The following is a 20876-nucleotide window of genomic DNA, read 5'->3' on the forward strand; positions in this document are numbered from 1 at the left end:
TGACAAGTTCCAATTATTATTACTTAATTCTATAGTTTGGGTAGAACAAATGTAATGTCATCTAAAACTATTTGTTTCCAATACATGGAACTGTGTCCAGATTTGAAGTAGATTCAAATAAAACATTTTGTACTGAATATTGAGCTGATAAGCCAGCACAAACTTTTTGAAGGACCTAGTAGAGTTGTCAAACAACAGGTTTCATATTATGACTAGTTTAGGTCTCAGGGACTGTCCGTACAGAACATATGCCAATGCAACAGGTAAAAATGATAAGATTACAAAAAGAGGATCTGGGATGGTTATCTTTAGAAGGTGCCTATTCCGCTTAATGGGACACCATATCATCTGATGTGTCTGAAGTATAATTCTGTGTAGGCATGGCTTAAGACTTCCTGCCCAAGATGCAGTTAACTCAATTAAGATTAAGAATTTTTTGGACTGATGATGTGCAAACTAAGTACATGTTTATTTTCTTTCTTCCAGGACTGATGGAATGTCTGCTACCAAGTTTTTTTTAATCATGTTTATAATGTTAAATGCTTTCCGAGGCAGGTGCCTTGGGAGTTAGTATGAAGCTACCCAGATTGAGTTGTTAAGGGAACTCCCAAATTAAGTAAGGCCTAACCATTTTGTTTGTTTTTACCTGCTATGAATATTTGTTAGTGGTGTTAATACTGGTTTATTGTGTGGGGTCTTGTTATTTTGGTTTTAATTGGTTTTTCACAGGTTAGAAATGATGCACCTTAAAGGGCACACAAATGAAAGTATCTATTGTCAGAAATGTGGTTGCACACATTCTCTTGTTAAGAAATGTAAGGAAAAATCCAATGTAAACCTGATACACAAAATGTTTGAAATATTTTTAAGTAATGTCTGAGATACAGGGAAAAAAACACTCAGTTAATGGGGTTGAATGACCTCTGACCTCTGTTATGACTTTCTGGTGAGGCTTGATTACTCTCAGTAAAAATACTTAAATGGGCAATGTAAACACTAAGAAGTTTATAATTTATCAATAGTCCTACGTGTGATTGGGATCACGAGAAGGACAGAGAGAGATCGCTGTCCCTGAATGAGGGAACACTTGTCTGTAGTCTATTTTACTATTGCTTGAATAACCTTATAGGATACAATGAAGTTAAGATGGAGTCATCAAGGGTTGTAATTCTCATTTATTTGTTACACATGAATCCCGAAAAGCGGTACAAGGTGTGATACCAACACGGCTCTTGAGGACGCCAGCTGCCCGACGCTGTAAAACAGAAATCCAGCATGGAATTTCCTGCTGAAGAGTGTCTCATCCAGGAATGTAAAGTACTGGAAGAAGATGTGAGGGTTCTCTAAAATAACGCTTGAGGGAAAAAGAGGATTTGGACAATGAAGTAATCCTGAGATTCCTCTCCAACTCTCTGATAGTTTGCATGCATAAAGACTGACATAATCATCGTTCCTGTGTGAGACCAGGGGGGTGTTGCAGATTTGGGCCAAAAGCATGTATCTGCCCCTTTGTGACTATTCCATTGGTGCAATGCCGGTTAAACCCCAATCAAGTGCACCAAGTAAGAAAAAAAAACTATTCAACCCAGATCTGTGGTCAATAATGGACCTGTGATGTACAGTATGCACAACTTGGTACCTACACACAGGGGAGCAGGACTGCTGAGGGTGGTAGCACAGTGTTGGGCAGTGGGAGAGTGTTCTGGCTCAGTACACAGCTCTGGGACTGCCGTCAGACGAGGCCCTTGGCCATTCTCCCAGATATACAGAGCTACCTGCAACAACATGGGAAGATACTGTTACTATTTTTTTCAGCTGCTCATGTAAACACATTTTTTCTTGAGGCAAGCCGAAATCGGTAGTTGAAGTCTATGCCCCTTCGTCGGAAATTTGTCAACAGTACGGATTCTTCTATTAAATGTTTGTTGTCATTCAACGAGAGACCAATCGTTTTCAAACATCTTAAGATCTACTCGACAAAAACGTCAAAATGATGACAGATTTCTTGAGTTATCTTAGAATAATTCAAACTTTTTTGAGAAAGTGGCTATGGCGTCTCATCGTGTACAAACAGTACTCTCGCTGCTTTTTCTTGTTTTTCTAGCTTAAGTCTTTTAAAGGAGTATGCGAGCACACTCGTTCAGTTAGGCGCCAGCCAAACCAAAGCATTTCGCTCAGAGCAATACAAATTGCTCTGAGAAAAATATATTGTTCAACAAGTTGTAAAATAAATGTTAAAAAATGTCAAAATTATTGGCACCCTTGTTTTCAGGTTTTCAATGGAGTTCATGTCCGGAGACTGATGGCCATTGCAAAATGTTTATTTTGTGGTCAATTAAACATTTCTGTGTGGATTTTGATGTGTGCCTGGGGTCATTGTCTTGCTGGAAGATCCACTTGATGCCAAGTTTCAACCTCCCGGCAGAGGCAACCAGGTTTTTGGCTAAAATGTCCTACTAGTTCATAATGCCATTGACTTCAGAAAGGGCCCCAGGACCAGTGGCAGCAAAACATCTCCAATAACATCAAAGATCAACCACTATATCTTACAGTAGATATTAGGTTATTTTCCACATATGCATCCTTCTGTCGAGCCAAACCCACCACTGTTGTGTGTGTGGAGAAAGAGCTCCATTTTCATCTCATCTGACCATAAGCACCCGGTTCCAATCCAAGTGACAATGATGTTTAGCAAATTCTAGGTGTTTACATTTGTTGGTTGCTCTCAATAAAGACATTTCTATGGCAACCCTTCCAAATACCCTATTGGCTTGGAGGTGGCGTCTAATATTAGATTTGATGACCCCAAGATGCGACCAAGTTCTGTAATTCTCCAACTGTGGCCCTTGGACTTTTCTTTGCCTCCCGAACATCTTCTCTGTGTGTTTAGCAAGTTTAGCATGGTTCCAGTGGTTTAAAACTTCTTAATTGTTGCCCTAATAGTGGTAAGTGGTATATTTAGTTTTCAGTTGTTTTTACATACCCATTGCCTGATTTATGAAAGTCAAAAACCATTTCAATCTTATCATTTGTGAGTTATTTGGATTTTACATGCGTGTTACCTCTTTTTTAATGCCTCAGTGAAACAGGTAGCCATGAATAGCCACAATACAGTTATTTAATTTGAGATTAAAGAGGTCCTAAACAACCCAAATCATGTTTTTCATGAAATTTGATGATATTTGGATGAAACCAGATTAAAGTAGGATGACCAAAGTAGGACATTTTTTTATTTTCTTCTACATTAATAAAGTTTCCAAAAATACCGATTTCCGATTGTTATGAAAACTTGAAATCTGCCCTAATCGGCCATTCCTATTAATCGGTCGACCTCAAAATAGCTAAGTAGCTAGTAAACTGGTGTCCATTTCTGCAGCGTGTCAGCAAATATAATTACAGGTTTCCCCTAAGGCAAAGATACTTATAGGTTTTAGCTTTTTTCTGTGTCTGGTGTTAGCTAGTAACTGGTTAGCTAGGTCTACAGCCAACATAGAACAAAAGCGAGGAAAGGGCTTCCCAAAACTCCAACGCAGTTGTCATGTCATTACATCAAGAGACACATCAAACATAAGATTCATACAAACTTCTTGACAACGTTGATAGTCATAATATATGAACATTGTCTGGCAGTCAACATACACAGTATATTTAATGAAAAGTACCCAGACCTCAAGCTGTACATTTTCAACTGAAATTGTCCATGATGAACTTGCTAGCTAGTTTAATTATACAGCTAACATTTTTGTCTATATTGATGCTGTTACAATAACCAAACAGTTGGATAAAAAAAAGTATCATTATGAAACCATGATGTGATGGATGATAGGATTGGATGTTGCATGCAATTTCAATGTTGTTTGATTTGCATTGTGTAGCAGCAAATTTTCTGGAGATAATCTCACTGCAACACCACATTCATGTTGCTTGACATAGGCGTTTTCAAAGAACCGTCAGTCAAGGTGACCACCCCACCTACTTGGCCTACTAGCTCCCCACACACTCAGTCTGTCTTTCAGACTTCATGGTAGTTTTTAGATCTAGAGAACTCCTGATATCGCCAGGTGTGATAAGTATATTATTTGTCTTGATATATTGTCTATTACTGTCTTTTTGCTAGCTAGGGCCATCTACTTTAAGTCCTGCCTGTCTTCCCAGTAGCCTAGTTGGTGTGTGAACTGCTGACTGCAGATAGTTGTTGACACATCAACCAGGATCAAGGGGCAGGGCAATTTGTAACTTGTTTTGGTAATCAGTGGCTGTATTAGAGTGGGAGTGGTTTCTCCTCTCCTAGGCAATCAGCAATTAGTACAGAAAAGTGTTCTCTTCACCTCTACTAAGCAATTAACAATTTGTTTAGTCTCCCCTGGTTTCTCAGCGGCAGCTGTAAGCGGCGGTCGTGTCAGTGGTGGTCTCGTCAGCAAAACTAAGACCGTCGCCGAAACAAAGACGGTCCTGCCAAGTTGTTAGAGGAAGGAAAGAGTGAATGGCTCCACACCACTCTCTCACTTGAGTATCTTAGATAGTTATTGTATCTAATTTTGCTATTTTGTAGTTTTGGTAACTACAGTATATACAATAGCATATGGACACCCCTTCAAACTAGTGAATTCATCTATTTCAGCCACACCCGTTGCTGACAGGTACATAAAATTGAGCACACGGCCATGCAATCTCCATAGACAAACATTGACAGTAGAATGGCTGTACTGAAGAGCTCAATGAGTTTCAACGTGGCACCGTCATGGGACACCACCTTTCCAACAAGTCTGTTTGTCAAATTTCTGCCCTGTTAGAGCTGCCCAGGTCAACTGTAAGTGCTGTTATTGTGAAGTGGAAATGTCTAGGAGCAACAACAGCTCAGCAGGGAAGTGGTAGGCCACACAAGCTAACAGAACAAGTAAAATGTGTCTGTCCTCCGTTGCAACACTCACTACTGAGTTCCAAACTGCCTGGGGAAGGCCCTTTCCTGTTTCAGCATGACAATGCCCCCGTGCATAAAGCGAGGTCCATACAGAAATGGTTTGTCATGATCGGTGTGGAAGACCTTGACTGGCCTGCACAGAGCCCTGACCTCAACCCCATCGAACACCGTCGGGAAGAATTAGAACGCCGACTGCGAGTCAGGCCTAATCGCCCAACATTAGTGCCCGACCTCACTAATGCGCTTGTGAAAGAAAGTCCCCGCAGCAATGTTCCAACATCTAGTGAAAAGCCTTACCAGAAGGAGTGGAGGCTGTTATAGCAGTAAAGGGGAACAAACTCCATATTAATGACAATGATTTTGGAATGAGATGTTCAACGAACAGATGTCCAAATACCTAAAAAAAAAAAAAAAATTGCATATAATATAGCTACATTTTTTAAATACATTTTTTTTGTACTTTTTGCTTATCTTTTTCAAGGGTGGCAATCATTTTGGATATGACTGTGCATGGGGAATTGGTCTAAAATGATAATGTTGCTAGATGTTGGCAGTTGCTAATTTAACAAAAAACTAAACAAACAAAAAGGTGTGGATTGCAGTCATTTTCTATTTAATTTAACCTTTATTTAACAAGGCAAGTCAACTAAGAACAAGTTACATGATTGAGTCTTGGAATGTAGAGATGGAGATAAAACTGTCTAGTTTTAGTGGTTTTTGCAGCTCGGTCCAGTCGCTAGCTGTAGCAAAATAAAAAGAGGAGTGACCCAGGGATGTGTGTGCTTTGGGGACCTTCAACAGAATGTGACTGGCAGAATGGATGCTGTGGAGGATGAGGGTTGCAGTAGGCATCTCAGATAGGGGAAGTGAGGTCTAAGAGGATTTTTATAAATAAGCATAAATCTTTGTAATCTAGCAAGGGTAAAATGGTCATCTTAATCAGGGTCAGTTTGGCAGCTGGGGTGAAAGAGGAGTGATTACGATAGAGAAAACCATGTCTAGATTTAACCTTAGACTGCAGCTTTCGATATGAGCTGAGAGAAGGACAGTGTACAGTCTATGAAAATAGCAGCACAACATTGCTTAGAGTCAAAAGCAGTGACACATCCATAACTTGAGCAGAAACCAGATTGCATCCCAGAGAGAATACTATAGACATCAACAAAGCTCGTTGATTATTGTCAAGTTTTTCCAACACTTGATAAACAGGGCAAGATAGAAATTGGGCTATAACAGTTATGATCAGCTTTATCTCACCCTTTAACCACTACAGGATCAGGACGATTAAGCTAAGCTAGGCTAATGTGATTAGCATGATGTTGTAAGTAACATTTGCAGAAAACTTAAATTCTTGTTAATCTAACTGCACTGTCCAATTTACAGTAGCTATTACAGTAAAATAATACCATGCTCTTATTTGAGGAGAGTGCACAATTATGAATTTGAAAAGTTATTAATAAACAAATTAGGCACATTTGGGCAGTCTTGATACAAAATGTTGAACAGAAATGCAATGGTTCTTTGGATCAGTCTAAAACTTTAAAATACACTCTTGCCATCTTGTGGCCAAAATCGCGACTGGGCTTGAATAATACATTATGGCGTCTCTCTTGCATTTCAAAGATGATTGTATAAAAAAAAAAAGTATTTTTCTTTGTATTATCTTTTACCAGATCTAATGTGTTATATTCTCCTACATTTATTTCACATTTCCACCAACTTCTAAGTATTTCCTTTCAAATGGTATCAAGAATATGCATATCCTTGCTTCAGGTCCTGAGCTACATTTGGGTATGTCATTTTAGGTGACAATTTTTTTTAAAAGGGACGGATCCTTAAGAGGCATGTCCCAGTTTAGGTCACCTAGCAGGACACTAGATGTCACTCCGAGTCCTTTCAAGGTAAGGAAGCAAATATCTAAGTATGCAAAAATTGCTGAACTATCACGTTATGTCATTGTATAAACTGTTGCCTTACTGCTGCACATTTGAATGTTCTAATAATAAAGTGAAATATATACATAAACAGACATATCGGCATCATTATCATAATTAATAATCAAGTAATAAAACCATTTTAATTTGGAGGTTTGAGAGAAATTCCCCAACCCTCCCTTCCCTGTGAATTCCACTAAATCTTTTTCAACGGTCAATAAGGTATGAGTTATACGTTATTTAGGTAACAGTCATCCACCGTTGCCCGGCCTTCCATAGAAATACAGGTTTTATAGAAATATAGCAGAAATAAAGCAGTACGTAATTTTTTGTGTGTCCACAAGTTTGCACCTACACTGGGAATTAGTGGGGACCTGTGCTGGGAACCCTGTGAGCTGAGATGGAAGGCATGCATGGTGAGACTTTGGAATCGACTGTTGGATATGCCAATTGCCAGAATAGCCAGCAAAAGTTTTCAATGGGTTCTCTCCATACGGGAAAGCCTGGGCATCCGAAATGTCTGACCTTTTCCAACAGTCTGACTGTGAACATACATACGAAAACCAAATTAAGGTAGACATAGATGCTTTAAAAAACAACTGACGATGCAATATGAAAAGAAAATGGGTGGAGGAGATTAATCATGAACCTAAATAATTATTGACAAACTTTTGTTTGATTAGGAACAAATTGTTGCGTGAGAGATACTCTACATGGCCATAAGTATGAGGGCAACTGCTCGTCGAACCTTTGCTGCTATAACAGCCTTCACTATTCTGGGAAGGTTTTCCACTAGATGTTGGAACATTGCTGAGGGGACTTGTTTTCATTCAGTCACAAGAGCGTTGATGTCGGACACTGATGTTGGGCGATTAGGCCTCGCAGTTCGAGTTCCAATTCATCCCAAAGGTGCTCGATGGGGTTGTGCAAGCCAGTCAAGTTCTGCCAGTCAAGTTCTTCCACACCGATCTCGACAAACCATTTCTGTATGGACCTCGCTTTGTGCACGGGGGCATTGTCATGCTGAAACAGGAAAGGGCTTTCCCCACACTGTTGCCACAAAGTTGGAAGGACAGTCTAGAATATCATTGTATGTTGTAATGTTAAGATTTACCCTCACTGGAACTAAGGGGCCTAGCCCAAACCATGAAAAACAGCCCCTGACCATCATTCTTCCTCCACCAAAGTTTACAGTTGGCACTATGCATTCAGGCAGGTAGCGTTCTCCTGGCATCCAACAAACCCAGATTCATCCGTCGGACTGCCAGATAGTGATGTATTACTCCGGAAAATGCATTTCCAATGCTCCAGAGTCCAATGGTGGCGAGCTTTACACCACTCCAGCCAACACTTGGCATTGCCATAATTATCTTAGACTTATGGAAACCCATTTCATGAAGCTCCTGACAAACAGTTATTGTGCTGACATTGCTTCTAGAGGCAGTTTGGAACTCGGTACTGAGTGTTGCAACCGAGGACAGACAATTTTTACGCACTACATGCTTCAGCACTTGACGTTCTGTGAGCTTGATGGCCTACCACTTTGCGGCTGAGACATTGTTGTTCATAGACATAACAGCACTTGCAGTTGACCAGGGCAGCTCTAGCAGGGCAGAAATGTGAAAAACTGACTTGTTGGAAAGGTGGCATCCTCTGATGGTGGAGGTTGAAAGTCACTGAGCTCTTCAGTACAAGCCATTCTACTGACAATGTTTGTCTATAGACATTGCATGGCTATGTGCTCAATTTTGTACACCTGTCATCAATGGGTGTGGCTGTAATAGCCAAATGCACCAATATGAAGGGGTGTCCATAGTGTATGTTATGTACACCCTACTTAAAAGCAGGAGTTTTTTTAAAAAACCTTCATTTAACTAGGCAAGTCAGTTAAGAACAAATTCTTATTTTCAATGACGGCCTAGGAACAGTGGATTAACTGCCTTGCTCAAGGGCTCAAGGGCCGTTGTATATTGGTCACATACCACAAACCCCCAAGGTGCCTTATTGCTATTATTAACTGGTTACCAAGGTAATTAGAGTAGTAAAAATACATATTTTGTCATACCAGTGCTATTCGGTCTGATATACAGTGCATTCGGAAAGTATTCAGACCCCTTTACCTTTTCCACATTTTGTTACGTTACAGCCTTATTATAAAATGGAGAGAATGTACATTCTTCCTCATCAATCTACACTCTCAGACCATGAGAAACAATATTCTCAGGGCTGATGAAACCAAGATTGAACTCTTTGGCCTGAATGTCAAGCGTCACGTCTGGAGAAAACCTGGCACAATCCCTATGGTGAAGCATAGTGGTGGCAGAATCCTTGATGAAAACCTATGGATCACGCTGTTTCCAGTTTGTCAGCATTCAGTGTTCATGGGCCAATTTGGAGCAAAACTGTTTGGCACTTAGTAGAAACCGAGCATCCGTGCAGAGCTTTTTAAAGTACCATTCCATGCAAGCACTGATACAGGATACCACTGGCCAGCTACCTAGGACCTGGGATGGAGGTTTTGATGCAGTCAAGGAGGGAACATGGATGTTGTCAGATTGGTACAGATTTTATTACACTAACCGCAACACTTACGAGCCCAATAACACTGGAGTAGGAAAGGACTGTCTGGAGATGAAAGCTGCAAGTGAGAAGCGCTGGTTCGACGTGCCCAGTGAGTTCGTGTTTGCCTCTCTCTGTTCCAGAAAAATGTAGGCTACGAAATTACACAGCTACTTCACCTCCACCTCCAGGGGACAACATACTACACTTCAATATCAAACCAAGATTTGTAAATCACTGCAGCTCACCATAATGACAAATAAAACCTGTAATCACAAAAAAAGAAGCTAGCCACCAAGCTAATGATTAGCTAGCATGCCATGTCTAACATTTCAAAACACTGTGACAGCAGTATTTACAACAAACGGCAAACATTTGGCTACCAAAATGAAGTTCAATGCAGACATTTATACCAAGTCATTATCTGCTGTTAGCTAGCTACTGTTTTGGTAGGCTAATCTTTCAAGTTAGCTAATGTTAGAAAAGCTTGTGATGAAACTGTGATGTTGATAATTCTGCTTTTGAAATTAAAGATAAATGACATACTCTGATGTATTAATAAATTTTTTGATGCAGTTAGTTCGCTAATGATTAACAAGTTGTCATGGCACATCAGTTAGCCACTGGTAAATGTGCGATTTGTACCAAAGTTAGAATAAGTCAAAGAAGTCAAAGCTATTTAACATTAATAACAAAATAATACTTATAGCACACACAAGCTATTTTTAAACAATAAAGATCATTTCTCAATAACATGAACTACCATCACTACAAATAATGTGTTAATAATAAACCCTTAACATACCATCAATATTCATTATTACCCCTTTACTCACATGAAACTGTCCTAACAGACCATTTGTTAATGAATGGTTTAGACGCAGGGACTTATTTTTGTATTTGTACTTATTAAGGATCCCCATTGCTGCCAAGGTATCAGCTACTCTTCTTGGGGTCCAGCAACATTAGGGCAGTTACAGTGGGGCAAACAAGTATTTAGTCAGCCACTCCAGGACCTTGAAATGCTTCTTACGAAGCCACTCCTTCGTTGCTCGGGCGGTGTGTTTGGGATCTTTGTCATGCTGAAAGACCCAGCCATGTTTCATCTTCAATGCTCTTGCTGATGGAAGGAGGTTTTCACTCAAAATCTCACGATACATGGCCCCATTCATTCTTTCCTTTACACGGATCAGTCGTCCTGGTCCCTTTGCAGAAAAACAGCCTCAAAGCATGATGTTTCCACCCCCATGCTTCACAGTAGGTATAGTGTTCTTTGGATGGAACACACACACCATTCTTTGTCCTACAAACACGACAAGTTGAGTTTTTACCAAAAAGTTATATTTTGGTTTTATCTGACCATATGACATTCTCCCAATCTTCTTCTGGATCATCCAAATGCTCTCTAGCAAACTTCAGACGGGCCTGGACATGTACTGGCTTAAGCAGGGGGACACGTCTGGCACTGCAGGATTTGAGTCACTGGCGGCGTAGTGTGTGATGGTAGGCTTTGTTACTTTGGTCCCAGCTCTCTGCAGGTCATTCATTAGGTCCCCCCGTATGGTTCTGGGATTTTTGCTCACCGTTCTTGTGATCATTTTGACCCCACGGGTCTTGCGTGGAGCCCCAGATCGAGGGAGATTATCAGTGGTCTTGTATGTCTTCCATTTCCTAATAATTGCTCCCACAGTTGATTTCTTCAAACCAAGCTGCTTACCTATTGCAGATTGTTGTGGACAGGTGTCTTTTATACTGATAACAAGTTCAAACAGGTGCCATTAATACAGGTAACGAGTGGAGGACAGAGGAGCCTCTTAAAGAAGACGTTACAGGTCTGTGAGAGCCAGAAATCTTGCTTGTTTGTAGGTGACCAAATACTTATTTTCCACCATAATTTGCAAATCAATTCATTGAAAATCCTACAATGTGATTTTCTGGATTTTTTTTCTCATTTTGTCTGTCATAGTTGAAGTGTACCTATGATGAAAATTACAGGCCTCTCTCATCTTTTTAAGTGGGATAACTTGCACAATTGATGGCTGACTAAATACTTTTTTGCCCCACTGTATATATAACAAAAAATATTACATTACATTATATTTCATAACACTTTACCCAATACATTTAGTATGTTCCCTCGGGCCACTACTCCACTACCACATATTTACAATACAACATCCATATGTACATGTGTGTCGAGTGCGTGTCTTATCATGTGTGTCTGTGCCTGTGTATGTGCCACTTCACAGTCCCCACTGTTAAAGAACACCCTCTGTGTTCTGTTACAGGTAACTCTTTATCCACAATATAGCAGGGGGTGTACTGCCATAACACATACAGTTGTAGTCTGAAGTTTACATACACTTAGGTTGGAGTCATTAAAACTTATTTTTCAACCACTCCACAAATTTCTTGTTAACAAACTAAAGTTTTGGCAAGTCAGTTAGGACATCTAATTTGCATGACACAAGTCATTATTCCAACAATTGTTTACAGACAGAGTATTTCACTTATAATTCACTGTATGACGAATCCAGTGGATCAGAAGTTTACATACATACAAGTTGACTGTGCATTTAATTAAACAGCTTGGAAAATTCCAGAAAATGATGTCATGACTTTAGAAGCTTCTGATAGGCTAATTGACATAATTTCAGTCAATTGGAGGTGTACCTGTGGATGTATTTCAAGTCCTTCAAACTCAGTGCCTCTTGGCTTGACATCATGGGAAAATCTAAAGAAATCAGTCAAGAACTCAGAAAAAAAATTGTAGACCTCCACAAGTCTGGTTCATCCTTGGGAGCAATTTTCAAAAGCCTGAAGGTACCACGTTCATCTGTACAAACAATAGTACGCAAGTATAAACACCATGGGTGTCACGCCCTGGTCTTAGTATTTTGTGTTTTCTTTATTATTTTGGTCAGGCCAGGGTGTGACATGGGTTTATTTATGTGGTGTGTTTTGTCTTGGGGTTTTTGTAGATATTGGGACTGTGGCTTAGTGGGGTGTTCTAGCATAGTCTATGGCTGTCTGGAGTGGTTCTCAATCAGAGGCAGGTGTTTATCGTTGTCTCTGATTGGGAACCATATTTAGGCAGCCATATTCTTTGAGTGTTTCGTGGGTGATTGTTCCTGTCTCTGTGTTTGTTTGCACCAGATAGGCTGTATAGGTTTTCACGTTACGGTTGTTGTTTTTGTATTGTTCGTTTTTCATCGTTATTAAAACATGTATCAAGAATACCACGCTGCATTTTGGTCTGACTCTCCTTCACCCGAAGAAAACCGTAACAATGGGACCACGCAGCCGTCATACCGCTCAGGAAGGAGACGCGTTCTGTCTCCTAGAGATGAACGTACTTTGGTGCGAAAAGTGCAAATCAATCCCGGAACAACAGCAAAGGACCTTGTGACGATGCTGGAGGAAACGGGTACAAAAGTATCTATAAACACAGTAAAGCGAGTCCTATATTGACATAACCTGAAAGGCCTCTCAGCAAGGAAGAAGCCACAGCTCCAAAACCGCCATAAAAAAGCCAGACACGGTTTGCAACTGCACATGGGGACAAAGATCGTACTTTTGGAGAAATGTCCTCTAGTCTGATGAAACAAAAATAGAACTGTTTGGCCATAATGACCATCGTTATGTTTGGAGAAAAAGGGGGAGGCTTGCTAGCTGAAGAACACCATCCCAACTGTGAAGCAGGGGGGTGGCAGCATCATGTTGTGGGGGTGCTTTGCTGCAGGAGGGACTGGTGCACTTCACAAAATAGATAGCATCATGAGGGAAGGAAAATGATTATTGAAGCAACATCTCAAGACATCAGTCAGGAAGTTAAAGCTTGTTGCAAATGGGTCTTCCAAATGGACAATGACCCCAAGCATACTTCCAACGTTGTGGCAAAATGGCTTAAGGACAACAAAGTCAAGGTATTGGAGTGGCCATCACAAAGCCCTGACCTCAATCCTATAGAGAATTTATGGGCAGAACTGAGAAAGCGTGTGCGAGCAAGGAGGCCTAGAAACCTGACTCAGTTATACCAGCTCTGTCAGGAGGAATGGGCCAAAATTCACCCAACTTATTGTGGGAAGCTTGTGGGAAAACGTTTGACCCAAGTTAAACAATTTAAAGGCAATGCTACCAAATACTAACTGAGCGTATGTAAACTTCTGACCCACTGGGAATGTGATGAAATAAATAAAAGCTGAAATAAATCGTTCACTCAACTATTATACTGACATTTCACATTCTTAAAATAAAGTGGTGATCCTAACTGACCTAAGACGGGGAATTTTTCCTAGGATTAAATGTCAGTAATTGTGAAAAACTGAGTTTAAATGTATTTGGCTAAGGCCTATGTAAACTTCTGACTTCAACTGTACATTTTTCCATCAGCAGACCATGATCAATAATGTAAAATACCTCACTGACGTCTAACCTATTAACTAACATGAACTATAAGCTTGATAAATAATTAATTCATGGATTGTTGATGGCTTAGTAAACATAGATACCATGAATAATTGCTTAGTAGATATATGAATGAATTATTTATTCAGGTTAACTAATGCATTAACTAATGTTAATATATCCTTATTGTAAAGTGTTATCTTTCCCTGTCTTTCATATCTGAGGCTAAATCCATGAGTCAGAGAAATGTGACAGGCAATATGAGTCCAGACAGTTGGGAGAAAAACCCAGATAAGACAGAGAGACAGGGATACAGTGAGTGCAATTCTATTTCTCCCCTGAATGAAGGACTGAAGATGCTCTGATATTGGGCTAAAAAAACAGAATGGAAAGGCAAAGTCACAGGGACAGAGTGTCCTCAGACAACAATGTGACAGCCACCGGGGCTTTATGAGGAGGAAGCTGCTTCTATTGGGCTATTGTCAGATGTAATGAGTTTTTGACACCTGGTTATATTAAATTATACTTCACTTGATTAGCATCTGCTTGGCTCTCCAGTCAACAGCAGCAGAAAAAGGCAGGGGACAGCAGAGAAGGATAATACAAATTGAAGATAAACTAGGTTTCAATCCAATTTGCAACAGATTTTCATGACAATATTCTAGAATCAGCAAAAATAAAATATGCAAATTTTCCCACCAGTGGTGTGCTTCCATCAAATGGACTTGTTGCGGGCAAAAAGCAGTGTGTGATGACGTAGTGCACTGAAAATGTACAATACTTTTAACGCTTAAGTTTTCATGTCCGGAAAAAAAAATCTAAAGTTATATGAGTTTCCATCACATTTTCAACTCTAACTCTAGTTTTGTCACAAACTGTTGTGTTAAATAGCAAATGTGCCCACTCTGGTCTTGGCACGTGTGCTCTAACCAACAGCTTGTAGATACAATGCCGGTAGGCTAGTTACATGATGAGATTATTATGGATAAGAGCGAGGATATTTTTATTTGTCAAACGGCAGTCAAGCAATAATCATCATGTCACCAGAATGAGATCCTCAATTTTTTTGGGAAAGGAGCATCAAGATCACTATGCACTCACACCATACTCTGAACGTCATCATCATTTATTTAATCTGTAGCCTAATAAACTGCATTCTTTCTCGAGACATAGTGGGACTCCAATTTGTTTCCCCCAATATGATGGTTATATCAATATTTGCGCATTAACACATTTCCACTTCCATTTCTCGCATAATTAATTTTACAGACACAAAAAGATCCCACCATGTCGACATTTTTTTTATCTGTTTGCATTTCTAAAATTGTACCCAGACTTCCTGTTTCCATCATTTTTTAAATATGGGTTTTATATGTGCATAAAAACTGTGGAGGGATTCGTGGTTAGTGACACAAATTATGAAGCGATAAAAACATCTGCTTTACTCCATGCCGTCAAATGTAGCCGATATTCCAATATTTTACATTTGATTGAATTACTCTTTATACATTACTCTAGCATTTCCATTAGAACCATCAGAACTCACAGTGATAAAGCGGTCAGATATAAATCTTACCTCATGCTTCAGATCGATAGTGAAGTCAGACTTGAGTGGGTCATCTCTCACTTTGCTTGCGAGCCTGCAAGATCAAATCCCTGTCTATTAGAATTTGCAGTTATCAATATTCTTATTTCCCTAGACCACTAAGAATTGTACAATGATTATTGATAGACTGAAATAAACAGTATAAAAAAAAAGTTATTGTCCAGTAGAGCACATTATTGCTGAGATGTGGTCACTATTCAGGTTTCGAAAGACCAATAGGGAAAATAGATCTATGGGTGCATCCGTCAGATCAAACTGATAGTTCTAACTAGGTTTTAAAGCTATAAAGTGTTTTTTTTCAACTTATACTGACCAAAAATATCAACGTAACATGCAACAATTTCAAAGATTTTACTGAGTTACAGTTCATATAAGGAAATCAGTTGAAATAAAAATCATTAGGCCCTAATCGATGGATTTCACATGACTGGGTAGGGGTGCAACCATGGGTGGGTCTGGGTGGACTTTATCCCAAAGGTGAAGAAGCCGGATGTTACACGTGGTCTGTGGTTGTGAGGCCTGTTGGACGCACTGCCAAATTCTCTAAAACAACGTTGGAATGAACATCCAATTATCAGGCAACAGCTCTGGTGGACATTGCTGCAGTCAGCATGCCAATTGCTCGCTCCCTCACCTCAAAACTTGACATCTGTGGCACTGTGTTGTGTGACATTTTAGTGGCCTTTTATTGTCCCCACAAGGTGCACCTGTGTAATGACCATGCTGTTTAATCAGCTTCTTGATATGCCACATCTGTCAGTTGGATGAATTATCTTGGCAAAGAAGAAATACTCGCTAAGAAGGATATAAACAAATTTGTGCACAACATTTTAGAGAAATACGTTTTTTGTGCGTATGGAACATTTATGGGATTTTTTTATTTCAGCTCATGAAATATGGGACCACCACTTTAAATTTTTGAAACAGCTTATATTTTGGGTTCTGATCAGATAAAACAGTTGAACTAATCTCACGAGGCATTCATAAATTATATTTTCCAAGAAGAAATACAGTAGTTTTTTAATTAATTTAGAAGTAAAAAAAAAAAAAAATGGATGTACAAATCACAGATTGCACCTTTAAAGGTAGATGGAGACAACAAGAGTTAAACAAGGTAGATATAGATTAGGACCTGACCTGTCAAGCAGGGGGATGCTAAGGGCCCAGGCAGCAGAGAAGTCTGGGTATTTAAAGATGGAGGGGTTCTCTGCAAAGGCGTAGTGGTGGATGATGGTCGACTCCTCATCATGAAGAGGTTTACCCAGGAACCACTCCTGAGGGATGGATGTGACATCATCAGCATCATGGTGACATTGCTGCTAATGCGCCACACATCTGGGCTGTATTTATTGAGGTGATAAACATTAGAAACATTGCAGAAAGACATTTTATAAAAAGAGCAAACATGATTCCCAATTAGACATGACAAGCAAATTTACTCATGTCTTTGTTAACAAACTACTGCTTGCATGCATACACTTATTTTATTCGGATAAATGGAAACATATCTCTGAGGGGAGTCTACCAGTTATTAAAGTAGTAGCTGTTTTTAAAGTACCCAAAACTATTCTGGGACTTTATTTGACCATAGTAAAGATGGTCCCTGCGTTAATACTGAATCGAATTGAGTCTAAATTGAAGTCACACATACAGAGTGATTTATTAAAATGAGTCATAAGACAGCCTACATCCTTTCCGACAGCCCACATCCCTGATATAGCGCTGTGCACAGAGCTCAGGGCTGTGTGTGGATGATGAGATAATAATGAATTCTATTTCCCACTTGGAATTGGAATCCCTTACAGGTTCCAGGCTGTCCCAGCTAGCAGATGGAAGGTTCACTTAATTATTATGCATTGTTTTTCAGAGTAAGAATAGCTTGAACCTTTGTTCTCTGTTAATAAGAACAAAACCATTTTTTGGTGAAGGTCTGGTGTACCACCGGGAGGTGTAATTAGTTTGATGTTGTTCATTGGACAGTATCGTGATGTACTAATCAGGATGGCCGTTGGATGATATTGGGCTTTGAGTTCTCTATCCCGTGCTTTGGTTTAAAGCCTGTTTCAACTGTCCAGGCTTATCAAAAAACTCATCTTTCAATCCATAAAAATAAGCAACAAAAACCAATTTTTTGAACTCCCAAGACAACAAGAAATATATGTTTGACCGTAGGAAAGCCAAGTAAATTGGAAACATTGATAAAACCTATACAAATTATTGATGGTAACAAAATCCAGAAAGTTTAAGCATTCACTTTTCTACAGTCAATAGGATGACAGGTGTTGCTTCAAAAACAAATTAAGCAACACCTCTTTCAACTGTCATTATCTGGTTTTATCCTCAGAATCCACTTTTCTAAAACAAAATTAATATTAACTCAATAACACTATGGAGGACAAAACCTTCTATTGGCATCCTGTGCTCGTGGTTTAAAACAACTAGGTAATCAACCTGCAACACCTGGATCCTGAACCTCAGAGAGTGGCCCTGGAGACGAGCTAGAAGTAAAATGGTAGATAAAAATAAAAAAAAATTGATATATATTTTTTTAAATACTTATTTATTTAACCAGGCAAGTCAGTTAAGAACAAATTCTTATTTACAATGACGGCCTCGGAACAGTGGGTTAACTGCCTTGTTCAGGGGCAGAGTGACGGCGATTCGATCTAGCAACCTTTCGGTTACTGGCCCTATGCTCTAACCACTAAGCTACCTGCCGCCCCAAATGATGACACCTTAATAAACCCTGCATGCATCTGTGCTGCCGGTCAAGATAAAATGTTAACATTATTATTATTGTTGGAGTGAGAGATTAAAATAGGCCTCCGGAGGACGGGAGGCTAAAACAGCTCATACTGTGTTTGACAGACAGCCTGCTTTACAGGCTGGTTGGACTGCAGGCCTAGACAGGTCGAGATAGGCAGCGGCACAAGGTTCGGGGAGGATGTCGGCTTTTATCTAACATTTCGTAAAATTCCTCTTCATGACAGACAACTCTCCCAACAAATAATGAGTTTGGGTAGGCAGAGCTTAAAATGCAGGCAGGAATTGCATTTAGCTAGAGCAGAGATGGGCAACTCCGGTCCTGGGATGCCAGAGTGGTGTCACACTTTTTCTCCATCCTTAGCAAACACAGCTTATTCAATTAATTGCATTCTAAACTGAAGTTGATTATTGGAGTCAAGTGTGTTAGCTGGGTTCCCCGAGGACTGGAGTTGCCCATCCCTGAGCTAGAGCAACAAGTGGATCCGGCAGCGACGTTATCGGTAACACGATTCCTATTTCCGACCACTCTATCCCAACTGGTGCTGGAACTTCTACAGATGTGTTAAGCTGGAGCATTGGTATATTGCCGGAAGCAACCTATCTCCCTAGAAACTAGGTTTGTATGGGCCCAGATACAGGATCCAACCCAATGCTTAAGGTTGGAATGAAAAATGATGTCCAATACTCACTTTAATTTTACCATAACCAGGGTTAGTATTTCAGAGCCGGTATTCTGCTGAAGAGGACTATACCCGGAATAGTTTTTTTCCTTTTCGAAGTTACCAAGACAGTCCATCATTAATCCCAGACCCTAGTCACTGCTGTTGCCTAGGGTGTGGGTTTCCAAGACTAGGTCCAACCCACTGACTATTACAGCTGCTGAGACAGAAGGCTGGTGCTCAGTGGGGAAATTCCCCTGTCGTTGGCTAAGGAGAAGTGAAGTACTGTGAATACGGTAAGTAAAGACTGGTACAGAGCGGTCCCTCCGTGTAAAAAATATTATTATTACAATCCTAAGTCTGTGGGTCACTTACTTTTCTCCTGTCAAACTTCCTGAGGGCCTGGAGCAGTTTGGTCACCTTGACGTTAGTCTCCTCTTCCAGAAACACCAACCAGGATGAGTTCTTCCCAAACAACAAGGATAAACTGAGGAAGCAGAAATACTGTCAGGGTCACCAGACCTTTGCACAGCTTATTGAACCAGTGGATACATTCATGACATGACCTCTCGTTTTGACCTCATTGTAGGAAAAAGGCTAGCCTGGTTCCAGATATGTATTACGCTCTTGCCTTCTCCATCATAATCATGTTTGGCATGAGAATTCAATAAGTAGTTGGCAAGAGAGCAGAAACAGACTGACACCCAGGCTAGCAAAAGGCAGAACAGGGCATAAGTTGACGGGCGGCTATAGGTAACTATCATAGTATGGTAGCTAATCCTGTTATACAATAGTAGAAATACCTTCTAAAATTCTAATTAATTAAGTATTGTGTGTATTGGTCATGCTGTACTAAATCAATAATACTTTCATATAACCTCCATTATTGCTACATGATTATTTGCCAGAGATGATATGTTTTTGCCTGACCCTAGCAGGTGGAGACAGTCACATGCTGATGTGCACCTTTTCCTTACAAGGCGATTTGATACGTATCTAGATACGAGCACCTATAGGATACAAGAACTGCACGTTTTCATTTGAAACGATTTCAAAGACGTCACCCCACCGCCACCATGGGGCACTCTGTTCTCAACGTTGACATTTTAGAGTGGCCCTGCTGCGGATGGAGCTCATGAGCTGGTTCTGTCTGGTGTGTGTGAGTGAGTGCATGATTGCATGCATGTGTGAATGACGTGTATGTCTATGGTGGGGGGCAATGTTAGATTTGATGAAGGGATGGTGAAGCTCGCCCAACATGTCTTGGAAGTTGCATGTGCATGGCATGCTTGAGTTGATTCAGGCAGTAGCTTAAGCTATTTATATTCCAGTAAATCACAATTTTCAAAAATGCATTTGAATAAAATTACCTATCAAATTACATTGGTTGTCACTCAACAAATAAAGCCTAATATTGTGAAGGCCATTTTGCTGCACACAGTGCGCAGTTTGAATAGACTACTGATATTGCCCGGGGTTGTTCGGCATGCAAAATGACTCAATAACCATCAACATAATTACATTCTTAGTTCAACACTGAAGGAGAGGACGCCGTTGTCACAAAATATGAGCGGTATTTTCGGAAGGTAGGAAGTCATTTGAGGTCCAAAAAATGTTTGCTAAACTTTATCGGTGAATCGTTACATCCATACTGTACTGTATGGATGGGAATTACAAGATGGAAGTCTTTGTGAATGTGGGTAATGGCTGCTCTTTTGAGAGCTGACAGGTCCAAGCACTTACTAAGGCAGCACAGGAAGGATGCTCCAGTCTCCCTCATTGTCTGTCAGACTGTGGAGGAGCAGGACCGGAGGGGGTGTCTGAAAAGAGAAAGAGTGTTTAAGTCAAGCCCAACAGTGGGACCTCTGGAAATCTTTACTTTACAGCAGTAACCTAAAGAAGTATTGACTTCAGAGCAGAGTAACTAAGGAAGTGTTTACAGTAGTAACCCAAGGAAGTATTTTCTTTACAGCAGATTAACTAAAATAGTATTTACTTTAAAACATTAACCTAAGAGGTAGTCT

The 20876-nt window shown here is 40.1% G+C and overlaps 1 protein-coding gene across 2 annotated transcripts in view; it reads right to left on the minus strand.

The window, feature by feature from the left end:
• LOC110507325 (beta-1,3-glucosyltransferase) overlaps window positions 1-20876 on the minus strand; it is a 180508-nt gene that overhangs the window by 29906 nt on the left and 129726 nt on the right. The window contains exons 5-9 of one of the 2 annotated variants that reach the window (XM_021587245.2): window positions 20596-20672; window positions 19228-19339; window positions 16565-16701; window positions 15398-15461; window positions 1644-1775 (exon numbers count right to left, since the gene is read on the minus strand). In XM_021587245.2, the coding sequence (XP_021442920.1) occupies window positions 1644-1775; window positions 15398-15461; window positions 16565-16701; window positions 19228-19339; window positions 20596-20672 (522 nt within the window). The remainder of the gene's footprint in view (window positions 1-1643; window positions 1776-15397; window positions 15462-16564; window positions 16702-19227; window positions 19340-20595; window positions 20673-20876) is intronic. The other variant, XM_036965104.1, reaches the window with a different exon arrangement.

Source organism: Oncorhynchus mykiss, chromosome 27 (assembly GCF_013265735.2).
Source record: "Oncorhynchus mykiss isolate Arlee chromosome 27, USDA_OmykA_1.1, whole genome shotgun sequence".
NCBI classification, from domain to species: Eukaryota; Metazoa; Chordata; class Actinopteri; order Salmoniformes; family Salmonidae; genus Oncorhynchus; species Oncorhynchus mykiss.